Below are 19,198 nucleotides of genomic sequence, written 5' to 3'. Positions count from 1 at the left end.
CGTGCATCAGATCCACAGACGGAGGTTTGTCAGCCCGGTCAGACAGAGGCACCTTGTTACAGCCTGACTCAAACCACCGACGTCTGGATCGCCTCATGCAGATCTCACCACAGTGAAGTCAACACTTAAAAGGTGCTGTCTGTTTTCACATCTATAAATACCACAGGAGTTTTAATGTTGTTGTGAAAGCACATTGACCGAAGTAGATCATCACTAAGAACACTGTCTACTGGTAAATCTGATGTGTTGCACAAATAAAGCCGGAGAGGAGCAGGCAGGTGGGACTGTAATGTGACTTGTGGCAGGAATCAACAAAGGTTCATGATTTAGTTTTAAGAAAATGAAGCGTAAGAGCCACTGATGGTGGAGAAGTGCTTAGTTTATAAACCGCTACATGTTGCACCTCTAAAGATCTATTTGGACAAAACCCATCATCTCACTGCAGCGAACAGAATGACTGAACAAATGAAAGTGCTCAGAATCAACAATAGTTTCTTTTAAAACTTAATGTTGTATGGTTTGGTTTTACTCAGGTTATTTTAAATCTCTCGAGATTTAACACTGGTGGGTCCCAGGAGGGGAATAATAACACGTTTGCAAAATAACGGCACATGGGGCCATGAAACTGTCACAGTAACCTCAGTGGAGTGGAAGGGTTCAGATTGGACTTCTGTCTTTAAAAGTGTCATGTTCACTGTAAAATTGAAAGGAGACAGACTGTCTGATGACAAACATGATATTTAATGAATCTATTGATTTGCTATTAATTAGATAATTAACGATTTCACTTCTGTATCACCGGCATGTGATGTTGAAACCTACGCTACAACACAGATGATGTTTTAGGAAATGAGTGGTTTGATGTTTTTGGGTTTATGCTTATGATGATTGATAACCATATATATATATAAAACAAGATCCAGGTGGTGATTAGCCTAGCTTAGCATATGAAAAGAGGGAAACGGCTAGATTAGCTCTCTCCATAGTTCAAAAGTCCAAATACCAACACATCTAAAGCTCAGTAAATAACACTTGTGTATTTAACAGGCAAACAACAAGGTCAAAGGGATCATGTGTGGTTTTAATGGAATTTTCTCTGGTTTGGTTTGTGTATCGATAAAACAAACAACACACAGCGAGGTCATTTGTGAGCCTCAGAGATGCTATGTGTCGGACAGAGCCAGGCTACTTATTTCCTCATGCTTCCAGGCCTTATGCTAAGCTAGGCTCCAGGTTCTAGCTCTGCATTTGTTGCATAGACATGAAAGTGGTGTTGATCAAGTCCTCTAAGTGTATCTCACCACACAATAAATAAACTGTCATGCAGTGACTTGGTTACGGAAACTTTTTGGTAAAGTCGTTTTTGTCTTTCTATGTCAGCCAAATATACAGTTTGGATTCCAGTCGATTTGACTTAAGAGTAACTGGATGGGGACTTGGGTAATTAGGCATCGTTTAGGAAACGTGAAATGTTCACAGTTATTTTCTTGAACCAACCAGCGAAGAGTGAACATTTCTGTTTCCTTCTAGAGATCTCAACATATAATCTCTTTCAGCACAACTGAGGAAAATCAAATGAAAAGAAACCAGAGATAAAAGCAGCTCTCTGGCAGATTACAGGAATGAAAGCAGAACAAACTATTATGCTCATAAATACTTTCAATTCATTCACTATATGAGGCAGTTTTGGTAATTTCCTAAGGTATCTGTGAGTTTGTGAGATACAAACAAATGCCAGAGACTCTCAGCACCACTGGAAAGACTATCAATGTCTAATCGGCTTGTTACCATCTGTTATCAAAAACTGAATCAGCGTGTTTAGCTCTGTGTTGCATCACAGCAGCAGCGACGCTGACTCTGTCACTGCCGTCTTTGATAAACAAGTTGACAAGTGTAATAATGTAACTGGAGCTAATGGGATATTTAATCAGATGTCAGCAGAATAAAAGGCCATGCTGGGGCAGTCTGTCTCCAAAGTGTTTCAGAATAGAGCCACAGATTGACATCGCGTATACTGTACATGAGCTGTTGCATGATTTCAACATATGACATGAAACACGGTGGGATGGATCTGATGTTTCCCATGACGTCACCAATGTTTTTAGACTTTTTACAGCATATTATTGTATAATTATGTATATTGTACCGCTGCTTGTAATCAAAAATAAAGAGCATTGTGTGAAATTAACAAGAACCATATAGTAACATCACCGTTTCACTATAAAACAAAACAACATCGAACATCATTGAACTGACCAAGCAACACTGTGGATCGACGACTGAGGTCTGACAGAAACACATTGTGGGATTTGTTTGTTAATTGGCTCATTGGGAAACTGTTAATTTGGCTTCATGACTTCAAATTAAAATAAATATAGAACTTTAAAAGGCATTTTTGTCAAACTAGTTCACATTTATTTTCAGGCTTTCAGATGAAGAACTATTTCAGAGTCCATTCTAAAGAAACTGTTTGACATTCATGGAAATATTTTTACTCTCATGTTTGTGTGATGAATATGAAGCTACATCCAGTGGCCGGTTAGCTTAGTTTGGCACTGGAAACAGGGGGAAATTGTTAGCTTAGCTTCATTGAAAAGCAACAAACTCAATCTACCAGCACCACTACAGCTAAATATTAAATATGTTAGACAATATTCAAATGACGGGTGAGCCAGTGGAAGGATTAGCTCGTCCAAAATAGACCTGGTGACAAAATCTTGAGTTTGAAAATCTGATAAATAACCACTGATATTTCCAAAGATTACATAATTGATGAAAAGCCTAAGTTTAGTTAAAATGTAATGTGAGGAAGTTTAAATGCTGAGGTAATAGCAGCTGACTTTATCTCCGCTCACTGACACCTGTAGTGTGACTGTTCAGGACAATGCCAGGTATTTTCTAATCATGATTCATCGCTTGCTTCCCTGTGTTGTTTTGTATAATTATTGTGTGAGTAGGGGTCAGCTCAGTGATTTTCAGTGACTGGCTACTGGAGCACATCTCCTGACTACAAATTAGTTCAGCAGGCTTTCATCTACACAGCCATTTTTACATGTAATGACAAATGAATTATGAAGCAAATTAGTTACGGATCTAGACAGAGCTTACTCTCATGTGACAAGTTAATGGGAACCACAGCGTATTAGGGCCGTACAGGAGGTTTTGAGAATAATGTCAAAATATTACGAGAAAAAAAGAAAGTTGTAATATTATGAAAATTAAGTCATAATATTACAAGTCATAAAGTAACTGAACCAGAGAAAAGTAATAATATTTCATGAAAAAGAAAAAAAATGGAAATTAGCAGCGAGAGTTCTACTCCTTCTGGATCCAAAATCTTGAACTACAAAACAATTCATTATTTGTGAAAGTGTCACTTAACAAGATGCTCCACATTCCTCATTTTAACTCAGGCAACAGACCAATCTTCTGATGTTTCCCCTCTAACATGACATATAGCCTTAAAAAGCTCCATTATTCCTGGACTACAAAAATGTTACAAATACTGCCATGCAGTACAAACCTGTAAAATTAGAATGTAAAATTAAAATTACAACTTTTTAGTTGGCATAAAGAGATTATTTGTTTCCTTCAGAAAAATTAACGCTAACTGTTTCCCCAGTTTCCAGTCTTTGTTAAGCTATGCTAATCAGCATGTTTGTTCTAGCACACAGTCATGAGAGTGGTATCAGTCTTCTTATCTAACTCTGCAAGAAAGCAAATAAATAGCAAATAAATGTCAGACTATTCCTTTAGGTTTTAAGTAACATGATATTCTTGTTACCTGCTTCAGACTCTTATGTTTCATGTTGTGCATTTAAAGCGGCACTGTATCCTCAGATGATGTCGAACATTCACACTGTAAGTGACAGGAAATACACTTGACTGTTTTTTCTTCTTCTTTTTCATTATGGACACAAGTAGTTCTTGGTCTGAAGCTATCGTTTATTGCATGCGATGGTTTTAAGTCTTCAGGCATTTCACACAAACCCATACTTGCTCAAATCCTCAAGAGAAAAATAAAACAGCAAGTGATGCAAATTTGACACGTTAAATCACACATTGTTCTTAAAGCCAAACCCTGGTGTCGTCATAAACGCCAGTAAAAAGCTTATGGAAACATTTGATTTTACGAAAAACAATCTCATATTTATACCAATATGGTATGGAAAATCATTTAGATTCATTCTTTGTTCATAAATAAATAGAGCAATTCCCACTGGACACAAATAGAGGCACTTGAGTTTCTTTTTTTTTTGTCAAAGTGAAAATTACTTTTCACATCCGCATTGTCTTCCATACACATTCAGCGATGGTCAAATGATCCAAAACTTAAAAACTCATGCTTGATGTGCTGGATTTACAGAGACCAACAAAAAAATCCAGTTTTTAAAGCACATGTGAACACAGAAGAGAAACCACATGGAAACAGTGTGGTCGCCTTTTGATTTCATGTGCCACTGAGAGTTAAAAATCTGATTGTGTTTGGTGCTGTGAAAATGCAGCCATAGCCTGTGCATGGACACACATGCGCACACACACACACACACACACGTGCATATGCACACACACACACACGCACACGTGCATATGCACATATGCACACACACACACGCACACACGCGCACACACACACGTGCATATGCACACACACACACGCACACGCACGCACACACACACACACACACACCCTATTTTTCTCTCTCGCTTCCTCATTCATTATGAAATCATTCACAAGACACTATAAAACAAGAACAGACACTGTTTTCAGGAATCACAGCCTGTACATTATGATACACACACATCATTATTGTCCAGTCAGGTAATGACTTAAATACACCTGACAATCAGCTGTACATGTTTACACACTAACAACACGATACGACAAATGGGGGGAAACGACTACAGGACGTCAGGTGGATGATTTGATCTCATTAAGTGAGTCTTTTTTGACATCAGGGCAGAGAAGCTGCTGTGAGATTACTTGATTTGCACATGACTGGGGGTCTAATTAGAAGCAAATCAGACCGAATCTTGTAGTTTTCTCCCCCTAAGTATTTGACACTGTAGTGGGTGGGTTACTATGGGAACTAGAGCTGGTTGGAGTTTCACAAAAGCCCATAACTAGTGAGAGAAGAACCAGACGGCTGAAGTGAGTGCTTGTTCTGCGGAGCTATTATCTGCCTGGACTGTGCTTGACCAGGTCCTGAGCTCCTCACTCCAGCCACACACATCTTCAGGTGGAGGTTAACTCGAGTCGATTGTACAGAGAGGCTCTGACACCTGAGAGCTTCTACTTAAACAAACCATGGATCCAGGTCACGTAGGCTACAGTAAGAGTCGCTTCATAGCTAATGGATAAACTAAAGATACCCCGATAAACGTACTCGTAGATGTATTATAAAATGTTGTCATTTAAAAATGTTAGTGTCACAGCCCTAAACCACAGAGATATCTAAAATAAAGGGCAGGGCGACGTAGCAAGCCTCAGCAGCTGAAATGTGTTTGTACTAAAAACTTGATCAAATTCCTGATTACAATTTTTAGACTTATTCATTTACGAAATAAATCTTGTTATGTGACACATCTGACAACTTTGACCTTATTGTTAAAAACAGTGTTTTTCAGAAAAAGATCTTTATATTTCTTTATCAATTGTTTTTTATTGTACTTACTAATTACCAGTTATCAGTATCAGGTATCATATTTATAAATAAATTAAATATAAAAGATTTTCAGACAATAACTACAAATATTAATACTCAGTCAAGGGCAAATAAATAAATAATTAAATAATACAGAATTGTGAATCAGATCGCAACCAACTTTAATTATTTTTCCTGGTTGATTTGCGACACCTGTGGTTACTGGTAGTAAGTTGAATTGGATTTTCCAAAGTTTTTCCAGTATGTGCATGGTTTCCTGTAAATGCATGTGCACGTCATTTGAAACCAGTGCAGGAGTGACAAACCCCACGACACACAATTCAATTCAAACTAATATATAAAAAGATCAATTGATGGTTCACCAATCAAACACTGAGTTGGATATTATGTCAATCTTCAGGATTTTATCTTGAGAAGTGAAATTTGACTAACCTCATTCTTCAGACGCCATTTAGTATCCCTGTGTCTGATTAAGTCAAGTCACCCAAGGAATAGAAACAGCTTCAGGTTTTAGAGGATCTGCCACTAAACACTGAAGATGGACTGAAAAGGAAGCTGATGACTGACTTCAGCCTCCATTAATTCAGCTCTAGTGGTTGAACCTGAGCCTCTTTCCTCCACCAGTATGGTTCTTATCTAAAAGATTGGACCGGTACTTTCCCACCTGGATCGATATCAGCCAGAGACTTTAATTGTAGTCTCTGTCACGGGAACGTTTCTAGGCCACTGCTGCGGGAGCTGAGCCTCTGTTGAGCTGCTTTCTTACTTTAATCACATCAGCCTCTCACACATCTTTTTAAATGATGCTGTCATAGTAAAAACACCTTTTCCTCTTTGTTTCCTCTCTGGTTCTTTCTGCTCTTCAGGGACACAGGAATCCGTAACATGTATTGTTCCTATAGGAATATAAGCTCTTTTCACTGATATATTACTCTCTCCCAAAACATAAATTCAAATTTTAAATCATGTATTTTGTATTCTGTGATCCACAGTGGAAATTCCTGATCTTAGTTACTGCTCAGTCCAAACTGCAGGTGAAATTCAGCCTGATTAATCCACCCAGTCTGTGCTGTTACATTACCGTGGTCATTTGAAGAATCCCAGTGGGAACTGAAGCAGCGTCCTGAGTCTCATCTCACTTGTTATCCCAGTTCTTGCTGCCAGGCCCATTTCTTTTCTTGTTTTTCCCCCTCTGTAATGTAGTCTCTGTTCCATCTCTACAGCAGACGACCCTCTATGCGGAGCCAGTGCAGTCCCTGCCTGATGTATCGGACCAGCTCAGTCATGCTGCTCTGCTGACTCAGTGGCTCCATGACCGAGTCCAGCTCCTGGAAGAAATCTGCAGGAGGGTGAGGGAGACACACAGTTACTGAGGATGACCGTGAGGAAGGTTTCCTGGTAGCACCGTGGGAATCAGTACAAGGAGGAGAGTCACTGTCAAACCTGGCTTATTGAACTTTACACAATCATGTCTGCCTTTCTGTTGAGTAGTAATCTGATGAATGAAAGGAATTCAAATAACTTTAATTCTGTTCAATCTGGCAACAATTCTTTAGAAATAAACACATGGAAGTTGACATCTTATAATGTAGAAGACATCATGTGTCTGAAGTCCTACCTTGGCTATCAGTGGCCAGTCTGTCAGCCGTCTCCCAGTGTTCATAGCTCCGCAGGATGTTGTTGGTGATGTTAACATGACTGGCAGCCATGTGGTGAATGCGTTGGGGAATAGCCACACTGCCCAGTGAACTTGGGGCACTTCCAGATCCTCCCCCTCCGCTGCTGGCTGGGGAGGGGCTGAGTGAGAGTGGAGACGGAGTCCCATTGACCCTGGAACACACACAGAGGCAGTGAGGTCTCGTAACATCACAGGAAAGTCAACCGACTTTAATACATACAAGGAAGAATGTGTGTATTGTTAGTGAGGTGCTTCGGCGCATAGTTTCCAAATAGACTTAGAAGCATCAAATATGCGTCTGCTGAATAAAGAGCTTCTGAGCCCTGCTGCACTTTAAGCTGCTTTAAAGCACAAAACAGTAAATGCAGTCTTTTCATTAACACACACAGAAGTGTAAGTGGATCAGGATAAGAGAGCACTGGCTACAGAATATAACTGTATCCTCTTCAGTAAATTACAAAGTAAAATATGTTACAGAAAGAGACAAGGGATAACAAACACTTTGTTTCCAACAAAGTATAACAATTTTGAAAGCAACAAAAAAATGAGTTGACAAGCTATTTTATCAGAGCACAATGTGACTAAACAGTAAACTTGAGGGTCTTTAAAACCAAAGAAAGATGAAACACTTATTAAAGCTGAGGGGAAATGCAGAGTAATTTCAAAGTCTGACCAATTCTTGGGGTCGATGGCGATACAAACATTAGGGAGTAGAAGATTTCCATTAGTGATACTAAATTGACTGATATATATATATAGTATATATATATATATATATATTATCATATAAAGAACTTGGCAGTAATATTCTGTTACCTATAGTCATTTAAAACATTGTCAATAGTAATGTAGAGTGTACAGAGAAGTGCAACTTTAACTTTGTGGAATATTGAAACTAAAAATACTGCAGGTACATGAGACAGAGGAGACTAGTGTAATTTAATGAACAACCACACAGAGTTCCAATGTTAATGCTGCACATTAATAATGGTGGACATAAGTCAGACACAATAACAGTCTTGTTTTAGCTGTGACTTTGCAGAGAGCTCTAACAAACACAACACCAGAGTTATCATTTATGTCCTTAAGGCAATAAAAAGTGCTGGATGTAAGAGTGGCAGCTCTGAGCTTCACTGTGCCGCGTCACCAGTCCAGGCCGTACAAAGTGCTCCTTCTCCCTCATCCTGCACAGCTGGGTGTGTTGCTCTGGCAGTGATGTAACGTCTATGATGTGGCCTTGACCCTCACTGACCTGACGACTTGTGCCTGGTTCAGAGCTGCGCACGCACGCACACACGCACGCACACACACACGCACACACACACACACACACACACACACACACACACACACACACACACACACACACACACACACACACACACACACACAGACACACTCTGAGCTCCAGTCCTGCTGTTGTGCAGTGTCAGAGCTGTCCAAACTCATTAGCTTCACATCCACAGCTCCTCCATGCCTCTCCTCCTACATCTATCATCACTCCCTCCGTCACTCCATTTCACGCAGCACTCACCAGCCCCTCCAGTCTTCTCCTCCTCACATCTACAACAAATCAATCCCTCTACTTGCTTCCTGGGGGGTTTGTTTGAGCAAGTGGCTGTCAGGGATGGCATGGTATTTTGCAGCAGAGCTCAGGTAAATTATAAATTCTCAATTATCTACAGTACATGAATGAAGAGGGATGGATCATTTGTGTGTGTGTGTACTCACTTTCCATTGGTCCTCCACGGAGAGGGTGCTTGGTGGGAACTCTTTGCTGAATTCTGGGTCGCAAAAACAAAGATTAATCAAATAATGTTTTTCATGACCTGAAGAAAGAGAATAACATGCACAATAACACCAGAAATCTAAATTTTCATTTAAAACTATTTTTTATTAAGTAAGAGAAGAGGATGGATCAGTTTCACATCTATCTAAAACTACAGTAACAGATGGTTCACTCAACAGCATAAACAAATGGGGAAAACAGCTACTCTGTCTACAGCCAACTCTAGCTATTGAATGATTGTGTTATATTTATCTATTATCTATTATATATATCATTTGTTTAATCTGTCTTGGGTCCTTTTCTTGCAAACAATGACAGTCAACATTTCTATTCCCGATTAACTTAGTAGGAAAATAAAGTAACAAAGCTCAATTAACTAATTAGGAACTAATTAATACCATAGTTTTGTTATCATACAATTAGCTATGATTTTAAAATGACCAATATTTGTTTCTTTCCTTGTGCACCAATACATTTATTTTGGATTCAAATGCTTAATTTCATCAATAACATGACAAACTATTATAGACTCTAGCATCAGCTATGATGGGAAGAATATTACTGCTAGTCTTAGTCTTGACGAGCATTTAGAATCCACTTTAATGTGTCATGTGGATATGTATATATTAGAGAACTGGTTGGACTTTTTTTGTGCCCTTTTCCCGCTTAGACTAATTTCAGTAATTTCTTTTCTTTCTGTCAACACATTCTGTATGTACACAGGCTGCGCACACATTCACAGCTAAACCCCCAGTCAGCCGCTTCCCAGAAATCCAATCCCATCAATGCAAATGCGGCACTGTGATAATGACATCCTCAGTAATTAATTTAACTAAACATAATTAATCAAAACAAGCACATTAAACCCTAACAATCCACTGCGATGATTGATGGAGCTAATTAATACATTAATATCAAAGAGAAAGAATGGATTTTAATAACATCATGCAAAATTAATGCACAGGCACCATGAAAATGAATATGAAATGTATTTGAGTGGTGTAATTGGCTTTGCATGTTTCTTAACCACAGAGGGAGAAAAGGAGAGAGAGGAAATTAATAAAGACTATGTCCAAGTGTATGTGTGTGTAAGTGGTGTGTGTGTGTGTGTGTGCGCGCGTGTGTGTAATCAATGTGTGTCTTACCTTGAAGTACTCCATGAGCGACCGCGAGTACTTGACAGCGTGGTCTTTCTTCAGATGGAACATCCTCAGATACAGCAGAGACAGACAGCGGTTACTATGGAAACAAAACCATTAGAAGGCAGATGAATCCTCTGCACGAATTCCCTTTAAAGCTCCATCCTCAATATTATTTTCATGTCATCCACACAGGATACACCTGGACTTCAAACACGTTCCACAAGCCTGTGGAATAGGAAGAAGTTGAGTCAAGGTAACAATGTGACAAATGTAAGTGACCAAAATGCTATTTTAAAATCCCACAAATTTGCTTTGTAAAAACAATTCCATGAAAGTTTTTTTTTTATGTTGACTGTGAGTAAGAAAAAAGAGACACAGGTTTACTGGATTTATCAGACTGAGGGGGGTTCACACTTAAACTATTCTATAATTAAAATCTTAAGGGATGTTGTATTGGTTATATTAAGTATATTCACATTTATCAGAACCACTTATATGAATAGATTTTTACGTGGCATGAAATGGTAATTCTGGGGATTTTATGACATTCACCAATATCCTATTATTTACATTTTTAGACCTCTACACCGGTGACAGCCAGTGACAGGAGGCATGTTTTAGGGTTGTTCGTCCCATTCTGGTGAGAACATATCTTAAGAACACCTGGAGAAAATGTCTTTAAATTTGGCAGATACATTCAGTTTCATTCCAAGATGATGGTCATAAAGGTCATGGGTTAAGTTGCTGTGACCTCATAAAGCAGATTATCACCTTGTGAACATGATATCTCAGGAGCCCCTTGAGGGAATTTCTTCAAATTTGGCACAAATGTTAACTTAGAGTCATAAATTAACTGATTTGATTGTGGTGGTCTCTATGCCTATTGGTAAGCCCATGATATCCATGACTGTCACATCCCCTTGACTTCTTTTGTCAGGGACCACTTTTTAGCTTAAGATTTCATGTAAAACTAATAAACATTTTATAATATTTTCCAGTTCTGTTACACGGCTACTGGCACAGTTAGGTTTGACTCAGTTTCTTCTTCTTTTTTCTGGAGATTGTTCACACATACAGCACAGCAGGTATTCTTAGTAAAGATTTGGTAGTGAGGATTATGTAAACATGAACAAAATTCCATGAATGCACACTCCTTATGAGTAGGTGGTATTCATCAGGCTGAGGCAAGTGATTTCTGACAGGTTTTTGCAGATTAGAGAGTTAAGTGAATCTGACTGGGAACAGTTGTACAAGTAAATGTTTCAAGAGAAAAGTGTATATTTACATATTTACAAGAGTAAATCGAGGGATTTAGTATTTCTCCTCTAGAATGTGTATCTGGTTACATTTTGAGAATCATGTACTGAAGAGAATACAAGTTTTGAGTCTACATATTATATCAAATAAAGAAAATATAACCTGTAGAGAGATTACAGACGAGAGAGAAGGAATTTTTGGTGTCTGGTCCTAATATTCTGTGAGGTAGTAATAACTCATAAGCATTTAGGGCCCTGAACCGTATGTTTTTTACACACATGCACAGTGCACAGTGCACAAACACACACACACACACACGGCAAGAGAATCCTACCACAACACGACGAGTTTCTTCTCAGCAACAGTAGCTGAATGGCTGCTGAAGTTCTTCAACCTCATGGCGTACCTGTGAGAGATGCTCATTACTCTTCTGCTGACATTTGCAGTGATTTATGAGAGTCAAACATAAACACACTTTATTTTCATCGTGATGGTGAATGCATGTATTCTCAAGGTTTACTTTAATTAGAAAATCAAGGTCAAAATCATCCAAGGAGCTGCTCTTTCTGAACATAAACATACATATAATGGTGATATGGCTGTTTGTGATTAATTTCATTAGCTCACTGACAGCTAGGTAGGCACTGTGTTGAAGTGCCCTCGGGCAAGGCAGGCTACCAGACAGCTTTATGTGACTCTGTGGACTGATTCACTTCTCCTCTGGTTATTTATGAGTTATACTGTGGGGAATTCTTTGGCTCATTGGAATCCACGATGAATCTAAATACATCTCAGAGAAACATTCTTACTTATTGCCTCATCACAGCCAAATTAAATTAAATTAAAATAAAGTAATATCTAAAGGAAGAACTACTAAGATTCAACGATTTAATTAACACCAAACATTTTGAATATTTACAGTGAGAAATAAACTGTCTCCGACTGACAGCCTCTTGTTACTTTAAAGCTCAAGTGACAATTAACATCTTACACCTTTGTAATATTTCACAGTGTTGTGTAAAGGTGACAGTTTCCGAGTGAGGTCTGTGTGTGTTAGATTGACGAAGATGACAGACTCCTTTCTGCCTCCTCCCACCTTTGGTTCCTTTCTCTTTTTGCTTTTGTTTACTATCGTTCCTTTTTCTTTCTTTTTTAAGTTCTGATTGAACATCAAGCAAATACCTGTATTATACATCATCAGGGGGGTTTTCTACTCTCTTTATTCAAGAGCATGTTCTTACAGACCTACTCAAATCCTTGCACTCTCACTGTGCTTATATTTGATGGGCTTTTTCTCCACTTAATTTTTGTCCAACAAATCTGTCAAAATTACCCAACCAATAAAATGCCAGATGTAGTGTTGACAAATGACATTATCCTGCCCTCGTCGTGGCTGTGTTAGCTTTATGTCTTCGAGAATCCTATACGGGCGGTTACTTTTACTGGGTTCATGCACTCCTGTCCTCCACAGATTTATTATTACACCGGCTCCCTGTCGGCGTGCTTGAAGAAAAAACAACGACACCTTCATGAAGCAGGAGTCCAGCTGTTCACTGGTCAACATGAAGCAGCAAAATCAAGGATGTCCACAAGTTTTTTCATGTCATTAGAACACTAGTGCTAGCAAATATGAATACAAAATAGATGCCGTCTCTTTTTTCTTCCTGTATTTTGTAGGATCAGTACAAACAGCATAAGTAACCATGAGGGTGGGACTATTTCATCTGTCCACAGTTCATCTGGCATTCTATTGGTTGGGGAATTTTGAAAATGATGCACAAAAAAATCAGAGAGCAGAGAAACCCAAGACCAGCGCAGGAAATCTGTCTACGGAACAACAAAGGTCTGAGTGAAAGCACACTGAGCATAAGCAGCAGCACATCGAAGCACAAGCAGAAGCTATTTCAGTGCAGGCGCCAGAGTGTCATTGCCATTTGTTTGTGAGCTAAACTGCTCAATAAAAATCACTTTGAAATAAATATAAAATCAGTGGAGGAGAGTTGGGCCCCCCTGTTCTCAGTGACCTGATAAGGCCTCTCCAACTGCTTATCAAGGTAGAGAATCAGTCACACTGAAATCCAACAGTGACAAGTGATTCAGCAGAGAGGAGTTACACCTTTATCCTTTATCGATGTCTGTAGGAAAAGTCTTGTCTTTTTCCCACAGGTAGGTCAGAGGTCAGAGTCACATATCAGCAGGACTGCGGGCGGGAACGATTCAGTGTCTTGCTCAAGGACACTTCAGCAGGATGGATGAGAGCAGGGAAGTGGAGCTTGAACCATAGTCCTTCAGTTAAAAGACTCTCTCCCACAACACCTCCCTGCTGTCACCCTGTCTGCTTTCAGAGGTGGCAGTCATTTGTTATTCTGAGTTTGCTCTCTTTCAGTTACACTTCACACAGTGGCAGCTCCTGGAGCAGCAGAGTTACACTGCGCTCATCAGCAACACTGCAGGTCTGTGAGGCTTTCGACAATAAAGACAATAATATGTTATTTGTTAATCCATACGTTTCTGAATATGTCTCTGGCTTCTGTTCATTAGGGTTTAGTTTTAATTTGTTATTTACCGTGAGCACAGAGGTGACCTCACACACCAGCAGAATAAAATGAATATGAGTAAAGGTAAAACTACAGCAGGTCCTCTTTAACAAATGATTTCCAAAACAGTTTTTCTGTTGTGTCTTAGAAGATATTTCAAGATTTGACATTTCCTGAAAAAAACAGAAGAGGACAATCCTGTGATGACAGAGAGTCAAGTTCAGGTCATGTCTAAACACATGGTAACGTTATCATCAATTACTGCATGCCATGCATTCTTACTGTGTAGTTCAATAAGAAGTGGTTATAGCTGTGAAACATTTTGTTCTGCATTCAGATAAGGGTGTGCAGTATTGTTAAAAGTAGTTAGATAAACATCATGGACATCTTGAAGCAGAGTTTGTGCACTATCACCATGTGTCATCATCTGAAAAACTCTGGAATTAGTGAAAAGTAAAGTAAACTCATTGAATTTACATTTTTTCTAATAATTTGTACCAAATTGCACAACGCAAATCATGTCAGCTATACAACTTCCAATGTGGAAAATGATTTGGAAATAAAGCGATCACTATCTACTTCCATTTCATTTAACTATGATACTTTTCCCGTCTGTCCATCCGTACCTGATGAGCTCCACAGTTTCTGAGTACATGGTATAAGGTGATTTAGCCTCTAGTGGATCTCGCTCCATAGCATTTCCACACTCTATGAAGGAGAGGGCACCGTCCGCGTAGTTCACCGCTTTTCCAAATTTGTCCATCTACAAATGGTGAAGATGAAAAGAAAGAGAGGAGGGACAGACACGGAGACAGAGAGGAGTTTGAAAGAGAGAGGGAGAGAAGATGTGAATAAGACAGAGACAGAATGAGGAATATCTCTTGCAGATGCACAGGCTTCTCTTTGAATAATCTGCTGCAAAAATGCAAATCCCCAGACAAATCTGAGGAAACAATGCGTAAACATAAGATAAATAACAAGCTAAATAAATCTCATTTCATTGTTCAGGGGGGATCAGATAATTCTTTTGATATTGCATAATCTTGCAGACATAATCAGTCCTTGAAAGTAGCGCTCCCTTAGAGACAAATGGTGCAATAAACAACACAAATTCCACTGTACAGTCCCTGAAATGAAATAGATTTTCATTCTACGGACACTCACTGTGCACACACATGAGCAGCAGCAACACACACACACACACACACACACACACACACACACACACACACACACACACACACAGTTTGAAGTACACACTTTTATTTGTTTAGACTTCATTTTCTTGCTGTCTCTACGTATCTACCCATCTGTCAAGGTGTTTGTGTGTCTGTATTTGCATGTACTTATATATTTGTGAGGACCATTTTGACCTTACAAAGTGAGGACCTTTTGGACGGTCATCACTTTTTCAAAAGTCTTTTTTAGGGTTAACACTCGCTTTTAAGGTTAGGGTTTGAATTAGGGTTAATGTAACGGTAAGGATTAGGCATTTCGTTTTGATGGTTAATGTTAGAGTAAGGGGCTGGCAAATACATTATGCTCATGAGTGTCCTCACTAAGATAGAAGTACAAGAATGTGTCTGTCTGTGTGTGTGTGTGTGTGTGTGTGTGTGTGTGTGTGTGTGTGTGTGTGTGTGTGTGTGGGTGTGTGTGTGTGTGTGTGTGTGTGTGACCTGTGTATCACTCACGATTACAGAAAGTCTTACCAGAGCATCAGCTTTGTGCTTCAGTCTCTTTGCCTCCTGCATGTAGTAGTCTGCACTGTGGACTCTGCAAACAGCACAGAGGGGGAAAAAAGAACACAACATCACATATTTGCACTAACACATTGTTTAACAAAACCCCTGCATGTTATTGATTTACATAATCACTGACTACAAGGAGCTGGCGGTGCGTTATATACGGCAGCCTATTTAGGTACACACACCTCAGGCTTGGTGTAACCTTAGTACAACAGCAAAACACGTTGTTTCATAAATACTGCAGAAACCCTAAAGGACAAATAATCATAAGATGTATCATCTTTCCAGGTTTCAACACAACCCAACAAGTGGGGAGGTACAGCTATTTCCACCATCCACAGGTAACTAATAGGCCACTGTTTGCCTATTAGTGTATTTTTAACACGCAAAGGAAAGTGAACAGGGAATCAGATTATCTGTATCCAAATAAGAGGAGTGGTGTTAAGGCAGATAAAGAGACACGATAAAAATGGATTAGTGGTCCTGTGTGTAAACCCCCCCACCCAAGTTGTGCTGGGCCCAAAACATGTTCAATGTAATCAGGTTGGATTAGGCCCTCCTACTACAGCAACGACCGCCAGGTTTGTGTGTCATTACATCTACAGGGTTTCTGTGTGGTCCTAAAAGATCTAATAATCTGTATTTAACACCTTCAAAGTATTTAATATAATGAAATATTACATACTGGGTATCAAATAAGTTAAAGTACGTCTTAATTTTGTTCACATATATTGATCCACCCCATACTTTAAAATTAACTCTTAACTGATAACCTACAGACTTTATCTCACTAAGCTTGGCTGTTCTAAATTCATGCATGTATAAATCCTGCCGGCGCATATGATACAGAGCACAGAATAATATCCATGAGTGCAAAACATACTGGTGAGAGAACATTTCTCCTCTGCAGGCACACAGAACAGCAAGCGGAAAGAAACACTTGTAAAAGAGCATTTGTGCTCTGCGTTCACTGTTCCTTCTTGGCGGTAGAATCATCGAGAATATGTCGGGGAAACGTTGGAGTTTTGGAAAAAAGAGCTACATTGAGGCATTTATAGAATTCCCTTAAAACAAGTGTCGACAACAGTGGTATATTTGACCCACAATGTTTACAATAGCTCCAGAAAAATGAAGAGGAAGGGGTCAGAAGATCAGAGGGAAGCTTGGGACTGGAGTGTGACCAATTGAAGGAGAGGAGCATCAGCCACTGCCACCTCCAATGTCTCAACATTCAACTTGACAAGGACAGGTTCCCCGGATATTGTTCTGTGCACTGTATCAAAAGCCCACGCTTGATTTTTATGTGCACTAATTCTGAGACTGAATAAACGCTATGGGATTAGTTCTGTCACTGCCTGCAGTTAGTGAGATAATGCAGTGTTTCGAGGCTAACGTCCGGGTCACACTGGCTGCTATTCAAAAGAGTCGAGGTCTTGCCTATTTTCTCAATGTACTGTGTGCGGTTAACAGCAGAATAGACACTGAAAATATCTTAAACCACAGTTTTTATGTTTATCTTTCGAATATGTCAAAAATATAAATATTTCAAAAACTTCCTGTACCCGTTTCAAAGTAAAACGGGTGACTGAATCCATTTATATGTTTTAAAAAGAAACCTCACAGAGTGTGGCCCATGTGTAATTCTCTACTCAGCTACTTCACCCCATCCTCGTTTAAAAATGTGAAATGTGTGTAATTCTGGGACTTCCATCATATATGAAAGAGAATCTGACAAAGGTCTTAAACTTTACTTAACATGGTCTTCATTTTAATAAATTAAAGTTAATGAAATAAAGTTAAAACCTGAACACATTCTCTTTAAACCAGATGTTACATTCATAAGGTAGAAGCTTTTTTCCAAAGCAACTCTCATTCAAACTGGAGCTACAGCTAAAGACCCTTTTTAAAAAAACTCCAACTAACAGCATGTTCAGAGTGTTGGAGGTTGGAAAGGTCAGCTCCCTTCACTGGCCTGCACCAGAGCCTTGAACTGGATCCAGCTTCAGGACAGGAGTGGTGTGGAAGAAGCTGCAGAGGCTGAGCAGCAGAGTGCAGAGGTCTGGTGGCAGACAAGTGTGACTCGTACAGTTCAGGGGTAAATGACATGTATTGTTATTCTTTTTGACTGCGGCTGCTCAGTAACTGGTGGACCATCATGCAGCTGCCAGTGGTGATGTTCTCCCTCTGTTCCGGTTGGTTGAGGTCGACTGGATTTTGGATTGGGTCATGGTGGAGATAATTAGCAGCCACTCTATAATTCTAGTGGTGTAGCATCTTTTAGATCTCTTGAGCTTTTCACTCACTTCCCCACCTGCATGAAACTTTAGTGTTGAAACTGAAGATTGACGTTATACACCATTAAAAAAGTCCCTTTGTGCCATAAAGCAATAATTCTGTCAAGTTCAACCTGGTGGGCCTCAATGTAAAATACAATGTAGAAACTGAGGTAACAGTAAAGAAAGTTCTGGGAAATCCCTGTTCTGTCCCACTGGAATGTATTAAAACGGTCCAGACAAGAGAGAAGATATAAATAAAATCTTTTGATTGGAAAAACTACACACATTCTATTAATACACAGCAGAGTAAACAGACACACTTCCACATGAAGAGGAAACACTTGATGTGTTTAAACAAAGGAAATGAGGCAATTACACATGAATGGAAATAACAATGATTAGGATAGATTAGGAAAAAAAACCTTGTGGATAAATACTTTTGAAAGTTTGATGCTATAGTGAGATCAAGCAAATAAGCAACAAATATCTTGGACAAAAAAATTCAAGTTTCCACCACAACTCAAGTGGTAGTCATTACCACAGTATTGATGTGGTAAAGACTGTATACATATCTATCTATCTATCTATCTATCTATGTTGAATGCATATCTGAACTGTTCTTCTTATCACTTTGAATCAACTGGTGACCAGTTCTTTGTAGCAGTGGCCGCTGAGAATCATCAACGTAAGTGACGTTGTTGATTATGACAAAAGTTCTACTGCAGGTCGCTTTTAAAGTTTCAGAAAGAAAGCTGCAACCAGCAATAACACAGGTCAAGCAGACCATTCCAAACAGGCAGGATTAGAACGGGCACGTGTTAATATAAAAGTACATATTGGTGTGTATGGTAAACAGTATGTATACATACATGTCACTAAACGACAGCTTTGGCCTGCGAGGTTCTGCAGCTTCCGTCAGTGGTTCAGACCACACATCCAAATCTGACTGTCCGTTGGCATGGTAACCATCGCCACAGGGCTTCTCGCTCGGGGGATCCATTTCCTGTTGTAGGCATGGCATTGAAATCTGTGGTTATTATAGTATTAATTAGTATTACAGTGTGTGGCTTTCATCAAGCAGCCACTTAAACTCTCACTCACAGTGATG

At 39.3% G+C, this 19,198-nt stretch overlaps 1 protein-coding gene across 2 annotated transcripts in view; it reads right to left on the bottom strand.

Moving 5' to 3' along the window:
* Window positions 1-4,748: 4,748 nt before the first annotated feature.
* aff2 (AF4/FMR2 family, member 2) overlaps window positions 4,749-19,198 on the bottom strand; it is a 143,813-nt gene continuing 129,363 nt past the window's right edge. For both annotated transcript variants that reach the window (XM_069531292.1, XM_069531291.1), the window contains exons 19-26: window positions 18,960-19,093; window positions 15,779-15,842; window positions 14,696-14,832; window positions 11,867-11,938; window positions 10,279-10,372; window positions 9,076-9,128; window positions 7,285-7,496; window positions 4,749-7,005 (exon numbers count right to left, since the gene is read on the bottom strand). In XM_069531292.1, the coding sequence (XP_069387393.1) occupies window positions 6,884-7,005; window positions 7,285-7,496; window positions 9,076-9,128; window positions 10,279-10,372; window positions 11,867-11,938; window positions 14,696-14,832; window positions 15,779-15,842; window positions 18,960-19,093 (888 nt within the window). In that variant the 3' untranslated portion in view covers window positions 4,749-6,883. The remainder of the gene's footprint in view (window positions 7,006-7,284; window positions 7,497-9,075; window positions 9,129-10,278; window positions 10,373-11,866; window positions 11,939-14,695; window positions 14,833-15,778; window positions 15,843-18,959; window positions 19,094-19,198) is intronic.

Source organism: Paralichthys olivaceus, chromosome 9 (genome assembly GCF_024713975.1).
Source record: "Paralichthys olivaceus isolate ysfri-2021 chromosome 9, ASM2471397v2, whole genome shotgun sequence".
Taxonomy (NCBI): Eukaryota; Metazoa; Chordata; class Actinopteri; order Pleuronectiformes; family Paralichthyidae; genus Paralichthys; species Paralichthys olivaceus.
This window is presented reverse-complemented; position numbering and strand designations above follow the sequence as displayed.